The sequence below is a fragment of the Apis mellifera genome, linkage group LG14 (genome assembly GCF_003254395.2).
Source record: "Apis mellifera strain DH4 linkage group LG14, Amel_HAv3.1, whole genome shotgun sequence".
Taxonomy (NCBI): domain Eukaryota; kingdom Metazoa; phylum Arthropoda; class Insecta; order Hymenoptera; family Apidae; genus Apis; species Apis mellifera.
In genome coordinates this window covers 4006483-4027390 of record NC_037651.1, presented here as the reverse complement: position 1 = coordinate 4027390, position 20908 = coordinate 4006483, and the positions used below count along the sequence as shown (strand labels likewise).

The window sequence follows — 20908 nt, the reverse complement described above, 5'->3', positions numbered from 1 at the left end:
TTGCTTTCTTTTATATAAATATGTATATATATATATATATTTGGATTGATGAGAAATCTTTTCGAAAATATATCCCTTTGGCTTCGTGAATCTTGAAACTTTTTAATAGATTTGCATATCGATGAATATTAAATCATCGATGAAATCATCTATGATAGTTTTTAAAGATTGAAAGAAAAAAGTAATTTTGTTGTTGTATTATATTAAGAAAATTATTGAATATTATTTATTGTCAATTGATATTAAAAGAAATTGAATTGAGAAAATTTCTCTCCCCCAAATAATAATTGGCACATTTTTATTCTATCGAAAGGGACGATCAGATTCTTTCGTCCACGACGAAATTATAGGATTCGGGAGAATTTCGTGAATTGCGATTAATAGCCCGCGAAACGAGGTTACGAGCTGCCAACTACCTAACGTGCGTTTTGCATAATTCATTACGTTTTCGCAATGTCGCGTTCACGGGGCCGATTAAACGGAGACGTAATTTATGTCAGAATCGCGTTTTCATTCTCTCCAACATTCTTACTCTCATCATTTGTATTCCGCGAAGCTTCTGTGAATTAAACTTCATCCACCGCGTGTTTAATCGTCCCGACTTTTAATCGTGTAAAAACCTTGACAGCGATTAAATTTCTCTCTCTCTCTCTCTATCTCTCTTTTTCAAAATTTTCATAATTCCTCTTTACGATCGATAAAAATACATTCCGAACAAACGGATGTGGCATAAATTCTGGAAAAAAAGAGAAATTCCAAGGTGAAACGCGTGTGTTTGCGCATGGCATGACGACTGCAACGAGAATTTATTAGGTATGTTTACAGAGTAAATATACGCGGGGAAAGGAAGCGTTTAAGGAAGATATTTACGAGTGTACTAAGAAAGATAGAAAGTGTCGCGGATTAGTTCCAGAAATACGGAAGTATATTTATTGTTATGAATATCGCGAATATATATATATTGAAAACTTTATAAAATCGTTGATGTTTCTCCGTCGAAGATATCTTCCATCGAGATCGTACAATTTTCTTTTTAAATCTAATAATTCAAAACTTTCTTCTTTTCTTCTCTTCTATAAAATATAAAATTGTATTCATAAATAATTTATTATAATGTATATATCATTGTTACAAGAACGTAGAAATATATGTTTTTTTGTGTCCACGTGTTCTTCCAAGAAAAAGGAAAAAAGAAAGAAGAAATTTCACAATTCCATTCGATTCGAAGAGTCACTATAAATTTACAGGAATAAATACGTCGATATTTCTAGCTGACATCAGCTGGAAATCTTGAATCCCAATCCTTCCTTTCTGCCGCTTCCCTCGTTGCACCCTTCTTCCCATTCCACCCTTTCCCCTTCCACCAATCCATATTCCGATGTTAAACAATATTTCTCTTTTCACCCATTTTCTCCCTTTTGTCTCATCAGCATCGCCTTTGTACCTTTTTCTTCACCCCACTTTTCTCTCTTTTTTCCTTCTTGTTTTCTTTCTTTCTTTCTTTTTTATTTAATCTCGATACATTCGACAGAATATACTTTCCTCCGTTTCTTTCATTCCAATCATTTTTATTTTTACACCAGATCCCTTCGTGTTCCTTCCTCTCTAGATTCTTGTTTCAACATGGCCCCTTATCTCACGTTGACATTTTCATAGGACATATTTTACACTTTATTCAACGTTTCCCCCTGTTCCACCCTTGAAAAGCGCCCAAGAGCACCATAAACAGCACATAAATGCCCCCTTATCCTTCCCCTATTTTTCTCCCATATTATCCTTTCTTACTTTTAATTTCCTCCTTTATTTTTCAAGTATTTTCCACCCCCGATCGATTCCATCTTCATCGGTTCTAATTTTCTACGCCACCTCCTCGTTTACTTTATCCACGTATTTCTTCAACTAACTCAATAGAAATATATATATATGATTTTCTTCTCCTCGCTTATTCTTTCTCCAACCTGCTTCTCTCCATCCACCGTTTCCCCTTTGTACTCCCTCCCCCTTTTTCCATCCCCCCTCATCTAATTGTCTTCGTTTTGACCCTCATTACAGACCATTTTTCTCGCCTCTGGCACATCTTCCACCTCGTACGACAATGACTCACCATTGTCTTTATTTCTTTTTCCCCGGCCACCTACTCTCGATCGACCACCACCACCGCCACCCTCCATCGATTTCTCGCAAGAGCCGTATCTCTTCATCCGCGTTGACCACGCGTCTTTCCTTCCGTTCCTTTCCATCCCTCTATTCAAATCCTCTCCCTACCTTTGTTTGTCATCAATCTTACTTGCACTCTGTCCCTCTTATTTCCCTTTATTTCCTTGAAATTCGACTGGAAATTTATTTTATAAATCTCCTACACAAGCAGATAGATAGATAATAAAGCGAGGAAATAAATGCTCGAACCACTTGTTACTCTCGTTTCAATTTTCCAATTGCATTTACGTTTTCACAACTATTATACCTTGATCCAATTTGTTTTTAATTTTCTTTTCTTTTTATTATTCATTCATATATATACGGATCTCGCAATAATATTATCTACGTTTCCAGTATACGTACAATTTAACTCTCTCTTTCTCTCTGTGCATTCCTCTATTCTTCGTCCAACCCCTCCCCCCCCGGCTCGAACCTGGACACCATCCCAAGAGGATCGTGTCCAGACCAGGGTGCAAGCATCACCTCCTCGTGTGATTCCACGTGTGCGCCTCTCCGTGACAAAGCCAGATTTAAGCCCCGCTTACGAGTCGGAGTTTTCCAGCTGGAACGTCCCTCTCTCTCTCTTCTATTGCAACTACACATATAACGATTTTCCTCTCCCCTGACGTTTCGTTATCAACCATAATAGACTGCGTTCCGTGGAACCAGAGTGAATGCACACACCGAGATTTAGAGAGAAACTCTCTCTCTCTCCCCGTTGGATGTTGCCGCGAACATTTTCGAATGGAAAAAAAAGGGGGAAAAAAGAGGGGGAGGGGGAAAAAATAAAATAAAATAAAAAAATGAGAGAAGAGAAAAAAGTGACGAGAGAGAGAGAGAGAGAGGAACCACGGGGGACACAATGGCTGCCCTTTGTGTCGTGTAATGGGGATGGAGACCCCCTCTCTCCCCCCTCTGTATCGCCTGCTTGCCAAATATTTCCCCGTTGGATGACTCCTGTTCGCCGGTATCCGTATTTCAAACGCGGTCTTCGAGGGAATTTTGTCTTTGAGCCGCGCGGCGGTCGGACTAAATTTTTTAACAGGTTGAAAAACTGCTTCTCGTTTTCTTTTTGCGCGGGGGGAGGGATAATAAAACGCGTCGATCGGCGCGTGGTTTTGTCGTTGCGTTTCTCGTTGCTCTATTTTCTAGTAGTTTGTTGTTGTCGATGGAAAACAGGCTTGGAAATCTTTTGGAAAATTTTATTTTATTTTGAAACTGTGATTGGTAAGTGACGATTTTTAAATTTTAACTTTGGATCGATTTTATTAAAAATTTTAGCTCGTAGAAGTTTCGATATAATTGGACGAAGTATCCAGGATTGATGAAACAATGTGGAAATAATTTTGAAAATATTCGAAATGTAATTTTCAAATTGTAAGAAGTGAAATTTGAATTGAACTTATAACTTATATAGATAATATAGATTCTCAAGAGAAAAATTCGATGATGATCAATAAGTATTTTCCACGATTTCACAACGTGAAAAAAAATACTCGATAATTCGTCTCTCACGGTATCGAATGATATTTACTCTTCTATTAATTACGATTCGCAATTTTCAGAATAATAATAAGCAAGGAGAAAGAAGAAAGTTATACGGCAAATTATAGTTTTACGTTGTTGATAATCGAGAGAAGTGAAGTATAAAAATTACGATACCTGTCGTCAAACGCACAATTAAGCGTGAATGAGTACTCTCTGCGCATAATTCTTAAACGCCAACAATTTCGAGTTCCGTTATGTTTTCACGTACGTTCGACCATCCATCGGGGATTAATCTCCCCGATGATAATGCGGGCGACACACATTTTTCATCTTGGCTCGAGCCTAGCTGCGGGATTCCTTTCAAGGTCAGTGGGTTAATTCTCGAAAATGATCGATCATTGGAAAAATGCAGGAACGACAGTGGAGGAAGGAAAGATGATATTCTCTTCCTTTCTCTCTTCCTTTTCTCCCGAATCGCACGTCGAAGAGAAAGAAATTCGAGAGAAATACGTGAAAGCATCCTGATCAATTGTTTTTTTGTGATTTTTTAACGAAATATATTGAAAATTTCTTTTTTCTTCTTGTTCTAATTAAATTGAAAGAAACACAAGCAGCAATTAATTCTCGTTTTATAAGGAGAAATAAAGGAGTTTCTCTTTAAGAATTCGATTGAATAATCGAATTCCTTTAATCTCTATTAGAAAATTAATGATTAAGCGAAGTGTACATAAAAGGTATCTACATACCGTAACTATCTTAGCTTGGTAATTCAAGTTGATTAGATCGTAAAGAGAACTAAATGGACGATTACATTCTTTTCTTTTTTTTCTCCTTTTTACTTCTCCTCGCAATTTCTCGAATTTCAATTAAATTTTTCGAATTAAAAATCAAAAATATTCCGGTTCCGTTGATCGATGAAATGAAATAAACCGAATTTAATCTTAATCTTAATCGAATTCAGCTACCAAGAGTTGGATGAGCCTGTTTATTCATCGCACGACGGGACGAGAATCGTGTCTAAGATTCGAGGAAAGGAGAGAGAGGATCGATCGATCGTCGATAAAAGAAAAGCGAGACACGTGGAACGAGAGAACGAGGGGGTGAGGAGGGGGTGGCATTGTCACCCCTCCAGTGTGCAATTGTGACGAGCTGGCAATTCGATTCCGAAACAGGACTCGGGAGAGGGCATAAACCTCGCTCCACGTTTGTCCTTCCTTTCTTCATTTCAACCCTGCTCCACCTCCCCGACACATCGACGATCGTCCTCCTGTCGCTATTTGTCTCTCCAACTTCCCCGCCTTTTTGTTCCAGGCCATCCTGATCCGCGCCCACCCTTCTCCCTTAAAGATTCAATTTAATTCACTCACCGTGAAGAGCTTTCAAATATGCCTTGCCGGCGTTGATCAGCTGCCTGGCCCCCGGGTTGAACTTGTCCAGGATGTTCTGCAATCAGAAACGTAAAAAACGTGTTTGTGATTCTAACCGTTCATTGGTTATCCATCAGAATTAAATCTTATTAATCGAGTAATAAAAATTTGAAATTTATTATCAGAAGTATCTTCTTTAATATACCGTAAATTTTCTTGATAATATAAGTGGATATAAGTTCGAATAAATCGTAACATTAATTATATTTTTAAATTAAATGAGAATTTTTGGAAAAAGAAGATTTCTTATTTTCTAGATTCTGTTGAATTTAATAAATCTATAGAAGACAATATTCGAGACCAATCGAGGCTTTAAAATAAAAAAAAAAAAAAGAGTGCGCGTGTGAAAAATTTCACTGGCAGAGAAGATAATAATTCAATTATATTTTTAAATTAAATGAGAATTTTTGGAAAAAGAAATTTTGTCTACGATTATATCGATCGAGGAATAATATATATATATTTCTTATTTTCTAGATTCTGTTGAATTTAATAAATTCATACTCGAGACCAATCGAGGCTTTAAAATAAAAAAAAAAAAAAAAAAGGGTGCGTGAAAAATTTCACAGGCAGAGGAGATAATAATTCACCGTGGAAAAATTCGATTAAAATTAATCCAATCAAAAATTGATGAATTATTCAACGAAATAAATATCGCACGCAAATTGTCACTTTTAATCCGGGATCGATCAATTTGTTTTCGTCCAGATTTAAACCGGATCTCCACCTTGATCGAAACTTTTAATTGGATAAAAATGACGGATGGATACGACGCGACAGAAAGAATGCATTCGACGTGTTCGATTTCATCATCGAGTTGTTCTTCGCGCGATATAAATAGCCGTCCACGCAATCGTAACTGCGTGCCTCTTTAAATTCGCAATTATCAAACAAGCGTCTTCATCGGACCTTGATCGATAACCTGGCCAATGTGTTAACAAGCATGAGCTAATCGGAATGTATTTACTATGACGAATTACTTATCATCTCGAGCAAAAGATCGTGGAATGCGATTTCCTTTCCAAATAAGAAATTTATCCACGGATTCCCTCTATCTTGCTTTGTATTTGAAAATTTTGAAACGTGATAAATAAATAATTATGTTGAAATATTGTCGAGAATTTATTTTAATCAAAAGTATCAATATTGAAGTAATTAAATTTAAAGTCTTGTTCAAGGAATTGCTATCTCTAAACTTTTCTCTAAATTTTTTAGTTATATATTAATAATCAACAAACATACATAACAAATTCTATCAAAACTTATTATCAAATCTCAACATATTCGCTCAATCAAGATTTCGTCTCGTTTTGAGACGAAATCTTATAATAATTCTAATTCAAACTATTACTATTATATAATAATTAACTATTATTATAATTCTAATTCAAAGCACTACACTACAAATCATCGAAGAAGAATAAAAATTGATATTCAAGTATCCCTTTCTTTCTCAAATGCTATCCAAATTCCGCAAAATTCATACTCGTCTTTCCAAGATGATTCTCCGAAAGTGAAGCGGAAAAGTAAACCGAAACAATGTCAGCGGAAATTTGGCGGTCAGAATAAACAAGATTCCCTGGTGGTGGACGAATAACGAGAGCCGGTGGTTGCATTATCAGGCGTATACATACGCCTCTGGCATTCCAGCTTTGAGGACAAGCGGTTCACCGTCTTCCTGCATCTATCTCTTCCTACGAGCCATCCTCTTTCTCTCTCTCTCTCTCTCTCTCTTCTCCTAGAGCTTCCTTTCACTCAACCGTTCAAGGCGGCGCCTTTTACTCGCCTCGGCCTTTACGCTCTCTTATAGAGACCCGTGTCTACTCTTGGAGGACGGCCAGAACTCGAGCGTGAACTCGAGTATTTTTCGAAAACTAGATAAATTAAATAAATGAAGCAATAAATAGAAGGAAATTATTGGAGTAATAATTGAGATTTGTCATTGATGATTTTCGTGTTTCGCTTCTTTTCTTCTTTCCTTCTTTTGGTGGTGAATGGAAGAAATTGAGGAATGTTAATAATGGTATAGTCTGTGTAATGATCCGTGTAGAGGAATAATTCTAGGGGAGAATGGATAGCTTCGTGGAATTTCGAGAGGAGGGGATACACCTAGGGCTATCGAAGCATTCTCGTGATTCGTTTTCGAAAATTTACTTCTTCTACTCATAGAGCATTCTTTTCCATCATTCTCTATCTATCGTAGAATTTTCTCACATTATTTATCGTTCGTTGCAGGAAACTTGAAAGAGATTGGGAAAAGATGGAGAGTAAAGAGATATTTGGTTATCTGATTTCGATTGTGGATTTTGTATAAATGAAAGAGTAAATGATGGAGCGCGTGTTCACGGTCCAACAAATTTTCATGTGGATATAATACCAAAACTTTGAGGAAATTTTACAAGTTTGAATAAATTTAACTTAATTGGAAAGATTGTTTCAAAATGATATTGCACAAATGTATTTATCTATCGATAAAGTACCTTTGGATTTATTTAAACCAAACCAAGTCAGGTTATTAATTGATCAAAAATTGCAAGGATTCAAAATTGAAAGCAAACAGAAAAATTCCATGTATTCCAGAAACTCTGGCCTGAATAAATGGAACGATACGTGATATCCTCGTTCCAACTTCTTATCGCATGGAGGCAAGATCACGAGCCGAAGAAACTGCTTTCAGAAATCAGATCTCTGAAGGAGAGTTTCGCGGAGAGGAGAGTCGAAGAACAACATAAATGTGACTCGCTCGTGAGCTGGATAATGGCTCATAGAGGATATCCTCAGGCGGAATAACGATTCTCGTTGTTTGGGGGGGAGAGGCGCAGGAGGCAGGAAATGTCTTTGGTTATCACCATTACGTAATTTGGTTGGCGCAAACGTGGCAACACAAGCGGAGGAACTTGGTCAAAGGGCCAAGTATCCTCCCACAGCGAGTCCCAGCGGTGCGTTGACTCGAATTCGAAATTCCTGTCCGGGGATGATCGTGTGCACGCTACTGCATTAGAACACTGCAATCCGTGGAGAATTCTTCTTCTTAGATAACAATTAAACAAATATTAAGCGAAGCTCGTTGTTTTGCATCACTTTGTGTAAAATAATTAGTAGTTGATCGAACCATTTGTGTTCTAAAATTCTCACAATTTTGAATTTATCGAATTTATTATATTAAATGAAACGAGAAGAAAGAATTGATTTCTCTCTTTTTTTTTTTTTAATTATCGACTCAAAATTTCCACTTTCCATCGTTCATCTTTGAGAAATTAAGAATCGTTTCATAAAATTTCACAGGCATTGTGATGATTCAATCTGTCCAGAAGAAGGAGCGTATTCGGCGCAACGGGCACAATTTGGATAAATTCAGGGTCGTAGAATCTCTCGTTCCCACGAGCACTTTAATTCGTGCGATTTCGATTCGAGAGTGCGCCGCTGTGGACAATCGTTTTTCGCAGTGACCTGCACGAGTGACGACGGACACGAAACGGTGTTCGAGGCGGTGCGCCGTCGTCAGCTTGGAACGTGGACGAGGTGAACGAACGATGGAAATTCAACTTGGCCTTCCGCTATTCGAGAAACGACTTGTTTGCTCGACGATATTGCGCCCCATTACGCCAGCATTCCATGGACGAGGCGACGCATATCATTTCGCCGACTGTCCGATATTTTTCGGGGTTACATATTGTCACCTCTCGACTCCTCCTCCCTCTCCTCTCGTTTCTGAATTTAATAAACGAGAAGGGTGTCGTTTGCTGAGTCTCGAGAGACTATTGATGGTCGCTTATAAATCCGTGTCGAGTATTTCTATTCCCTCCCCTCCTCGTGGAATTCGAATATTATGCGGAAGGAATAGTTGGCTATTTTTTATTGGTGAAATTTTACGTGTAGAATTTTACTACGTAGCTGCATGTTAATAAACAGGAACGTTCTAGGTTTATTTATAGATAGTTATTCAAATATTTTGTTATTTTTTTTCCCTTTCTTTTTCGAAAGGAACGAAATATTTATAGAAATTGACCTCTCGTTTGGATATTAACATATCATTCGTGGAATATTTTTCGATCGAGATTCATTTATTAAGTTTATAATATAATTTAAGGATGGATAAGAGTGAAAATTTATCCCAGAAATATATCACATTCTATATATATATTACAAGCATTCAAATTTATCGTTTTATCACCTTCTTATTAATTAAACATTTCTATTTCTCTCGATCGATATTTATCCAATTTATTTGTTGCCTTCGACACTCGAAACGTTGCAAACGATCGCTGTTGGAAAGAGATTTAAAGGCAAATGCCTCGTTCACGCTGGATTCGAGCAAACGAATACGTTTTAATGGAATTATTGGACGATCTAATGGAATCACCAGGAACGATTCCAGACCGTAACGTAACCCGGTGAATCGGTGATCGCCACGCGAATTCGAGCCGCGATTCCTTTCAGAGAACCGGTTTCCCTCGGAAACCGCATCATCCTTGACCTCGACGCCCGTCTCAAAGAAAAATACTCCTCCAAGTACCGTATGCCAGCGTCCAACTACCGTCATACCGTGGTTTCGCAATATTAATTTATAGCGCTGTTTTTCCTCGCCCTGTCGTTAATGCGAAAACAATATATTTTTTTTCTATGCTTGTTTACGACGTTATAGAAATTAAAGGTTAGACGTTGTTCGCGAAAAAGATTCGAGGAGGAGAAGGGGAAATTTAACAAAACGATTCGAACGCTGGTGATAATTTCTCAAAATGGGATAAATTAATGTAAATGTAAGGATGAGTAAGATATTTAAATGTTTCTTCGATGCAAAGACACTTTTAATGCGAATAAAATTTCGAGTAAAATATTGAAAAATTTGTATTGTCAAAACAGTGTCCAGAAATATTCAAGAGAAATATGTGTAAAATATTTGCACATATTTATGTTATTCCATCCTTATACTTTAATTTCTCAGATTTTAAAACACGTAGAAATATATACATATATATTTTTTTTTTCCTCATATACCAAGCCAACTATCACGAGTAACGCGTGAACTTATTTTATGCCATATTACATCGCGTTCTACCTGTAATAAACGGTAGAGAGTAGTAATGGCGCAATATCTCACCGGCTAGTCGGAACGTCGAGTTATTTTTCTGCAGGGGGGGGAGGAAAACATTAGACAAAAATTTTGATATAATAAACGAAGCAACATATTGCGCCGTGGCACGTGTGCAACGCGTGTGGAAATATTTTCATTCAACAAATGGTTCCATGCCCATTGTGCATCGTCGAAACGAATTACGGTCATAACTTCTTCGAGTAGAATTTTTCACATAGTAGTTTATCGTAATTTAAAAAAACTAGTTGCAAAATTCAAAACACAACGAAGTAAAGATTGTTTAATTTTCGATGGAATTTGGATAAGATAATAAATGAACAACTTGCTACTCGACCTATCATTTCTTTTCTCAATTAGACGATCATTTATAATTTTAATCGAAACGCTGTTAAAATTATTATTTCGTCGAGAAAAGAATAATTGGAATAAGATCTGCGTGCAAAAGAGGCGAAAGAGAGAGAAAGAGAGAAAAAAGTAGAAAGATTTATCGAGTTTCGATCAAAGTTGTCATTGGAACGTCGAAACCGAAGATGGATCGCGGTGAAACAACAGAAAAATAGAGTGGAACAGTATACTTCGATTTCAAGCAATACCGTTACAAGTACGACTGTTATACACCGTGGTAGCCACAATGGTTACCATTGAAAACGTTTTGTTCGCGATAAAAATGCCTCTCCACTTCCCGCTATTCCTTTTGTCCTTCGCCTCTTTCGATCCGCGGTAAACAGATCACGTATAATCGCGTAGAAATTTCAGCCTTCGCGGACGTATAAAGGAATCGTTTCCTATAAAAAATGTATTTATGCCGTATGTACGTACGTGCACGTACAGTAAGAGACAAACTTACTGCTTCTTGAGGAAAAGGGAATTCGTTTAGAAATTCTACAACATGATAAAGTATTCTATAACATGTGATAAAGATTCGCAATTACGAATGAGAACCACTGATTATAGACTGATTACGATGATACATGTATGTATAAAGTGTTCGTTACGTAAACAGGATCTTCATTTTGGTGGCACAATTTATAAAGTAAAGGGAGAAAAAAAAGATTTTCACCTCACACTGTACACCCATCGAGAGATCCATCTATCGACGCCATTAAAATACATCGAGGCAGGATAAAGAGGACACGTTCGAAGATAGATGAAGGGAATTCATTAAATATTCCATTCCAGGAGTGTAGGAAATACACTTTGTGTATCTTGTCCACCGGTATAACATTTTATAACATTTATCTTGGATGGTGAAATAACACGTTACGCCTCATGAATATTTTAATATATCGAAATCATCATCATCATCATCCTCTTGTCCAAGGTGTTCGTTATCCCCTTGATCATCACGTGGCGATTTTCTATCCCTTGGAGGATTTCTGCGGCTATCGATGATTGGAAATAGTTAGCTCCGATCATTTGCATAGAATTACCATATAAGTAGCGTCCTACAGTGGCGAGTAATTATTCGATCAAACGGATTTGCGCTCATTGATCGACGATCGTGATTCGTCCATATTGTTTTTACATACAGATCTTCCAATAGAAACGCCCTTATCTCGATAATAACTATTAATTATATAGAATAATAAATAATTCAAATATAAGCAAGATCTAAAAATCTAACTATTTTTCGAAAAAATGTGTCTCGATCCAAACTTGCGGATTAATTATAAATTACGACTGATTGATTTTCAATCAAATTATTAATCATCAGCATCTGGTCAAATACTTATTATGCCTTCTCTTGCAGACGTAAAGATCCCACGGCTGTTCAAGGATGACAGGAAGGGCGCAGGACGCGAAACAAGGTCAGTGGCGGGCGCAGCGAGGTTAAATTTAACCCGGTACCGATTCCGTTATAGTCCACATAACTGGGCAGGCTGGGTAACAGGCTAAGAAAATGGAAGCAACGCGAGCAACAAGAAGAATTTCTCTTATTGGCAACCAGTTGGTCTCCTCCTGGCTGGTGATGGAAAGAGGAGGAGGGAGGAGGAACGTTGGACGAGGACAGGGAGACGGAATAGAAGGGGAATGAGACGTTGCGTGGTGGGACGTGTTGGTAGGTTGAGAGAGAAAACGAAGGGGAACCGGGGCTTGGAGATGAAGAAGAAGAAGAAGAAGAAGAAGAAGCCAATGAATGTCGACTAACGGTGCATGGATTTCGATGTGCAACCATGTATCGGTGCGCGCGCGCGCGCTCTTGTAAATGCCATTCGACACGTGTAAATGTATATCCAGGGACGGAGCAACGACACCCGAAACCCGGCCTTACTTTTCAATTGATTTCAATTTTTCACGGACCCGATACCGTTATCGTTCACGAATAACCTGCGCGAATTTTAATACTACTTTTCAGAGTATGTTGTCCAATCAGAATTTTCTTCTTTTTAATTCTGGAGTTGGTTAAACGATATATCTAATTTTTTCCATTAAACTAACTATTTTTAAAATGTTGAAACATTCCCTTCCAGATAGCGAAAAATATATAAAAAGAAGATTTATCGTTCGCGATTTAAACAACAATTATTTAAAAGTAAATAAATTGAACTGAACTGATTATAAACTGAGATTACAAATTGTGTGAGCAATTTTTTTCTGCCACGTGTATAATTTATACGTACAGATAAGAATGAAATTCTAGCCGGAACAAGAGAGAATTTTGTAATCATAATTCAGTCGATCGATCAAGTTTATAAAAATCCGTAAATATATTTCTATTTAATTATTCTTAGTTATATTTCTACTATAATTACTACACTTATATTTCTACTATTTAAATTTATTAGTCTATTACGATCTATAAAATTAATACAGAATTCCCTGTTTTCCTATCCTCTATCAAGTATCTAAGTCTCTCGCTTATCAAAACGATCATCAACAGGGTAGAACAACGATTTACTGAAACTTGAATGTTTCATTCGATGATTTCACGATATATAAAGTGATGGTTGCAATAACGTGGCATATAAATAAAATTTTAACGCAATTATCCTAAACGATGCACGTTAAACAGCGATTTAAGTTTCGTGAAATTTTCCAATGGATTCCAGTGGAGAAAGTGTCGCGAGAAATTTCTGAATCCCCAATGATATATCGTGGAAAATCGTAGGAAAAAAAGAAAAGAAGAAAGGAACGCCAGGTACAAATTTAATCGCATAACATAAACTTGGGATGTATATTTTTTTCCTCCCCCTCCCCCGGGGCTCGTTCAAATTCCACCCTTTTCCTTTCGCAACTTTTCAGCTTCAAAGGGAGCAAAATATCGTTAAAACGAGCCTGAGCACACGAATCGCTGATACATCCGCCCATCTTCCTCCAACCGTCGCTCCCTCGCTCTCTCTATCCTACCACCGACTCCACAGCTCTTCGATTCTCTGTTTGTCTATCCGTGAATTCATCCTGACTATCTGGGAACGCCATCGACTGATCTGAATTTCAGATTTCCCGTCCCATCCTCTCTCTCGTTCTCTCGTTCTCTTTCTCTTTAGTAAGTAATGCTCGGGCTCGAAACGTATGATCTGTCAGCACGACACTTGTAACGAATGTAATTTTTGGCGCTTGTTCGCTTCCACGAATATAATGATGGATGATAGATGAGAAACTTTCTGACTTTCTCGATAAATCGGGAATTGGTTACATACGTCGTGCTCGAGGCGACTTTTTCGATTAATTTTGATCGATCGTGCATTCGATTTTTTAAATTTTTTAAATCGATTCGTGTATTCTTGCTTTGCAAGAATATTTTTTATAATATTTCTTTCACTTTTATTCAAAAATGTTTCTTCTTATTTTCTGGAGGAACGATTTAAAATCATTCCAATATAAGAAAGGCAGTGAATAAATTTCACTTTCGATTTTCTATTGGAAGAGTAATATGAATAATCGAAAATATATTACTGTTTGAACAAATCAACGATCAATTTGTAGAGATAAAAATCGAATTGGACGGGAAGAATGTGTCAAAGCGAATGAATTTCAATTATAAATGTAGCAAAGGCTTCGAGAAATCTGTTTAAACTGTTGATCCACGATGCCCGATTTCTCAGTGTAAATTCATTCTTCCTTGGAACGAGCGTGTGCAACGAGAGGGATTTAGCCAGATACAGGTCGTAATCGCAAACGAGGCTGAAACGTTGGCGAAATAGATTTGCCCACGGCTATAACGACGGTTGTAAGACATCTAAGGAAAGCTGTTGGGATTATTTTCATAATTTTACGACGCCAACGTGTTCCCGTGTTCACACGTCAATTATCCAGCTTTCTTTTTTTTCCTTGTAATTTGAGAAATATGAAAAGAATCAAAGCAAATATATTAAAAAAAAAAAAAATAAAGCATCGAAGTGTAAAATCAAGAAAAGTTGAGACAATGGAAAAAAAAATTTGTTAAATAAAATTGGAAAAGAGATAGAGTTGAATGGTTTTAAAAAATTGAAGTTGCCGCAAAAATGAGCGAAAAGATTGGATTGTCACGTGAAATTGAAAAAAAGAAGAAACAAAAAGAAAAAAAAAACAAAACTAGACACGAAATTCAAAGGGACGATGCTGCTCTTTGCTGCATAAAGTTGAAAATATATATATATAAAACAGCTTTGAAAACTTGAGGAAAGTTGCAGCTGGTTACTCTATGAAATTAAAAAAAGAAAAAAAAAATTGAATGTAATCGAAATAAGTTGAAAAAGTCGAAACTAAAAGTTTGAAGAGGATAATCAAAGATATCAAAGCAGTGCACAACTTTAATTAATTAGATTGACGAATGATCGAACAACAAACTTGTATCGAACCAATTTCTCCGATTATTTATATCCCCGTTTCTTTTATAAACTTCGAATTATCACGAAATATCATATCACACTAATTATTATAATTACAATACTAATATTACACAATTAAACCGTTAAACAATCGAATTGCGAATGAATTATTGCAATTGCTTCTTTATCGAAGTGACAAAAAACCGAAACCGTTCCAATATCCACCAACCATCTTTCATAAAATTAACCAACGATTCGATTAATTTGCAACGCGATTTCCATCGAGCGTGAATTATTTTTCGACTGCGAATATCGAGAAAGTCGAACCAAGTTTGAAAGAGGGAAGCGCACCCTCTCCCCCTCCATTTTCTTCTCGCGGCTGAGTAACCAAGTTTCACGTTAGAACAATTTTATCACCGCGGAATTCGCGAATGCTCTCAGCCGTGTGTGTGGCTGTAACGAAAGGGCAGAGGGAGAAATCTGGACGGAACTGAAGGAACAACCCCTCGTTTACTGTATTTCCAGTAACGTGGAGGAAACTCATCCCACGATCATAAATATCGAAATAAAGGAAACGTGCACGAGGGAGGGGGAAAGGAAAGGAGAGAAACGAAAAAAGAATGTGCGCCACTGTGATTCCTATTTACGCTTCGGATAACGTCTTCGAAAGGAGGGAACGTGGGAGGAAAAACGAAGGAAGGGAGGAATGAATGTAACGCTGTGTATCTGCCGGGTCCTTGAATTATGCACATTTAAATCGACTGAGAGAGGAGACGAACGGTGTTAGAAAGTGTGCGGCGGTAATTTCGAATTTGCATTTTTCCAAAATGGAAATTATGAGGCTATGGGGTAATACGTTGATGGAAAGAATGATCAAAGGATTGTTTTTTTTTTTTTCTTTAAGCTGGTATGCAGCTTTTCTAATCGATGTCATTAATCCTAAAAATCCTATTGAAAATTAAGCAATTTTTCATTGGTTTTTTAGATTTTTCTCTCTCAGGCTTGTTTCGACTTGTAAACTTTTATCTACGTTGCTTAAATACATCGTTCAAGTGTTGTGAAAAAGAAAAAAGATATTTGCAGATTAAACTTGCAATTATATTTTTCTCTATCATTAAAAACTTTTTGAAATTTAAACCTTTGCGAGAAAAATATGGAAGAGCAATTGTTAACAATAACTTCTAATTTTATTTCCAACCTGTTTATGAAACAATAAATATATATTTTTGATTTACATATACAAAATCCTGCCATACAAAAAAATTGAAAATTCTAGTATTTTTCCCTCAATAAATTGATTCTCGAGTTAAATTCCTTCCATATTTTTCTCAACAATTATAAACTAATCTTTTTCGTACCAAAATATTTCCAAAAAAAAAAGAAATTCATAACTCATTTCCAATTAACTTCTCCACCATATAATGTAAAATCGCTCGAAACTTGCCAGTACAGCAAATCGCCAATTAAATCACCACGTAAACGCAAACACGTGGCCTCTCCCGGTGGCTCGATGGGGGGGGGGGAAGGGGCCACGATCGCACGGGCAGGAAACAAATTCCGGGAAAAAACTGTCGGCCCGGGCCAGACGAGGAGCGTCTAATTATCCTCTTCAATTTCATCGATCGTCAGCGCGCGAGCCCCAACGAGCGCCAGTTTCCACGAGTTGTCCGTGGAAATTTCTCATCGTTGAGGCGGAACGGGACGTGTCTCCGCGCCCGGCAAACTCCAATTGAGGATTAAATTAAATAATGACAAGGACGCCGGCCTCTCTTTCGCCACAACCCCCGCCCCTTCCGCGTGCGTGCGTGCGTGCGTGCGTGCGGCTTTGCGAGCGAATCGTGGAAAAGGGCACGGGATTTTAAATAACACACCCCGTTCCATTCGGGGTGGCGTGTAATTTTGCTTTGAAAAAGAACATCGATAAAGAGAAATTAACGATGGAAGCGCGGAAGGGGAGGAGGAGGAGGACTTCAAAGGGGCGTCTTTAAACGACGCAATTGGATGAAATGCGAGATCCGGGTTTCATTTCTTCTTCTTCTTCTTCTCTATTCCCTTCCCCCATCGGGAATTTTTCTTCGATCGGGCAAGAGATTCGTCTTTTTTAGAGAGATTCGTCTCTCTCTCTCTCTGTCTCTCCTTCCGGAATTAAATTTTCCGCCGTTGAAAATCGAGGATGGTTCCGTGGAGGATAAGAAATTTTTTGATCGTACCTCGTTGAAAATGATCGATATTATTCGAGGGATTAAGATTATTATCGAGAGTATTTTATTGTATTTTACCAAAGTTTCAAGCGTCGTGAAAATTTGTTTTCTTTTTTTTTTTTTTTTTGGAATAAAAATGAACGATAAAATCGGGGATGCTATGAAAATACGATGGAATTTCGCGATCATATTTAATACAAGATCTCGGTTTTGGGTAAAAATTTTGCAAACGAAGTAATGCAATAACGTTGTATAAACAGAGGCCTCTAAAAAATTTGTGAAAAATATACGGGATATAAAAGATGATAATGATATTACTTTCGAAAAGAAGAATAAATTAATTCATAAAATTAATTCAATGACATGTTGATTTTAAATTTACATGGATATATTTATTCCAAATTTATTCATGAATCTTCGTTATCTTCCCTCTTTTTTTTTTCAAGTAAATAAATAACTGTATATAAAACTGATTTCCATAAAAAAAATATATTCATAAATAATCTCTCTATTGGAAAATTTAAATCTTTATCTTCAATTTTTCTTCGCCAATTTTTTTTTTTTTTCCACGATACTTTAATTCCATTTAATCCCATCGGTGGAAACACAACATTTTACTCAAGGAATCACTGTCACCGAACAGTTGCACTCGAATATTTGATAAGCTTTCACGGGATAGGGGCGAGATAAGCGAAACGGATCGGCAAGGAGAAGCCGGTATAGAAAGTAGAAATCGAAAGAGTCGTGGAGGATGAGATAAGGTGAAATGTATGGGGACAGCGAAGGAGGTAAGAGAATCGGTAAAGAGGTGAAGAGAGAAATGTGGGTCTCTTGGGCACGACCTCATGACCCCTGTGAGTTAAGAGGCGATTGTCATGACCGTCCTCCACGCAAAATAAATCCTTGGAAACTCTGTTGGCCAATAATTTAGTAGCCTGGGGTCGTTGTTCCAGGAAAAAGCTACGTTAAAGAACTGGGAAGCACAGTTTGAAGAGATCTGTCAGGTTTTTCCCTTCGTTGTCACGATAAATTTTATTATTAATATCACAATAATAAACTATAAATTTATAAATTATTCTATATAATTTTTTATAAGAATCCCTGGGCCAGTCCATTGATTTTGATTTAAAAATTACGAATTAACTATTCTATTCCTCTAAATACAATATCCTTTTAACTTTGTGTTGAAGTTTTATAAATTTTCAAAGTTTTCTTCTGAAAATCTCACGCAGAAAAACTTTTCTTTCAAATTTATAAAATTTCAATCAATCGTTCTTTCACAAATATAATTAATAAATTAAATATTTAATTTAATATAATTAAAAAAGAAAAATCGACTCTTCTTCATTCACGGTTCCAAGAAAATTAATCCCAGTTTCAACGAGTTTTGTTCCTGATCAACTGTGACACATGATACATGAAATTGAACGAGTGAAATCGCGTAAAAAATTGAATGATAAGCGAGACAACGAAGGGAATAACTCAGGTTCACGACCTTTAAGTAATAAAACGTAATTATCGTTAATTGGTAGCCGGATTACTTGACGAATGACGCCTACGATTCCAGACAGGTTGAAGAAGGCACCGTAATAAAACGGGGATTAACACTTCGTTCAAGACTGATCGCCATTCGTAGCGAGAATCCTTCGCATTCTTCGCGCCCTTCCATCTCCACCTCTGCTACTTTCATTCCGATCCTCCTTCGTTTTATTTAATCTCAATGGCCGGAAGTCATCAGTCACGAGACACAGCCGTGAAATTGATGAACGAAAGAGTAGATCTCCGAGTAGATTGATTGATTTTCCCTCTTCTCTTTCTTTTTTCGATTTAAGAAGGAAGAAGATGGAATGGAAGAAGATAGAGGCAGGGGATGGTACATTTGATGGGATAAAAATATTTTTCATAGATTTTCTCATCGACCGTGTCCATTGAAGAATTAATTTTGTCTGAGGAAGGGGACAGATAGTTAGTTGAGAGAAGGAAGCAGGATTAATTCAGAAAATAAAGTGTTATCGAAAGAATAATTATTCCATATAAATTTGAGGAATGATTATATCTTAAAGGATGAAGATTAAAGAAACATTATGCTATATTCCTAACGATTAATATAGAATTTTTAATATTAAAAAAAAAACTTGCTAACTAATATAATGTTTTATAATAACTTCTACAAATTTTCTATTATAAATAATTATTACAACAACATTAAAAGGATGAATTTATTATAATAAATGAATCGTACAATTAATTGATTAACACTATTTGTGATATATTTGTATTTCAATCAAAGAAATCTTGAAAATAAAACTATCCAACCTACGTAACAACCACAAATAAAAAAATCCATAGCCAATCAATCTGATGATTCTGAACGAATTAAAAAAATCTTTATTAGACTCAACGACTTGAGATTCGAAAAAGATCGAATGGACAAACAAAATGAGCCGTTCGTATGCTTAATTTAAAGAGATCGTTTCAGAAAGATATCGAATAGCCATTAGAGAGATAGCCATAATTTCCAACGATTATCTCCAACAATTAATTCGGTATTAGATTGGATAGAGGATCGAGGCGTTCACTCGTGGAAAACGATTTCCCAAAGGAGTCGTAAATTCCATCCTTGGATACGAATCAATTATATGTTAACATTTAACACGGCGCAATGCCGTTTCCGCCACGCTTTGATTCAACTGGTATTAAACCGGGAATTTAACTGACAGCTCAGCCAATCGGTTCTTGGGACCTCACGGTTAAACTTCGTTTAACGCCCACGACTTCACGGCTAAACTCTGTTTAACGCTTAAACTAAGCTGTAGGAGCTTAGTTCTTAGGGGGAAACATACACACACACACACACACACACACACACACCCTGCCCCTGTTTAGATCTTGAAACATCTGCCTGGAATCCACGCGAACTTGAATAAACTTCCGATCTCTCTTCCGTGAAATTAGTTATTACACCCCAACTGTTTAATGCAAATGTATTCTACCATTACGTGTACGCGGATATATGTGTGTGTGTACAATGATATTTCGGATTTGGCATCGATAAGAATCGTTTCAAGATCGTCTGATATTCGGGAGAGAAATGATATTTCCTTGGAAATTGTTTTATGTCTTCGATCATAGTTTCCCATGTCGAAGGATATTTTCGAAAAGATTATTATCGAGCTTGTATCCGTTTTAAGTATCCTCTATGAAGCTTCATTAATATACTATATTTTAGAAAAAAAAGAAAGAAATTAATGTAATTGAAAATAATTAAATTTAATTCTTCTCTTTAATCAATGTCACTTAAAAGATTACTCTTTAAAATTACATTCTTCCAAAATTACAATCAATTTTTCATTTCTTTTTTTTTCCTTCAATTAAATTTATTTTCTTTTCAGAAATTCTCCTCTTCCCGAATAAAATTATTCGATCAACCGAGGAATTATTCACGATCGCTGCTTCTTAAAGCACGTCCGCAATTATTGTCTTCGAACAAGTGGTAAGTAAAGAAACGGTGCATCGATGAAAGAAGCCGATTACACGTTGAAAGAGGAAGTATTACGTTTTCCCGTGTACTCAGTTGGAACGAACGGTGAAGGAAAGAGAGAGAAAGAGAGAGAAAGAGAGAGAAAAAGTGATAGCAGTTGATGTATACCGTTACGATGAGGAGGAAAGGCTATGAAAACCGGTCGAATTTTTGGGAGAACGGATTGAACTCGTTAATAAATTATCTGAGACGCGATACAGTTACGT

General features: G+C 36.7%; 1 protein-coding gene across 2 annotated transcripts in view; it reads right to left on the bottom strand.

Moving 5' to 3' along the window:
- LOC410480 (trichohyalin) overlaps positions 1-20908 on the bottom strand; it is a 175217-nt gene that overhangs the window by 96322 nt on the left and 57987 nt on the right. For both annotated transcript variants that reach the window (XM_006560177.3, XM_016916230.2), the window contains exon 3: positions 5055-5130. In XM_006560177.3, the coding sequence (XP_006560240.1) occupies positions 5055-5130 (76 nt within the window). The remainder of the gene's footprint in view (positions 1-5054; positions 5131-20908) is intronic.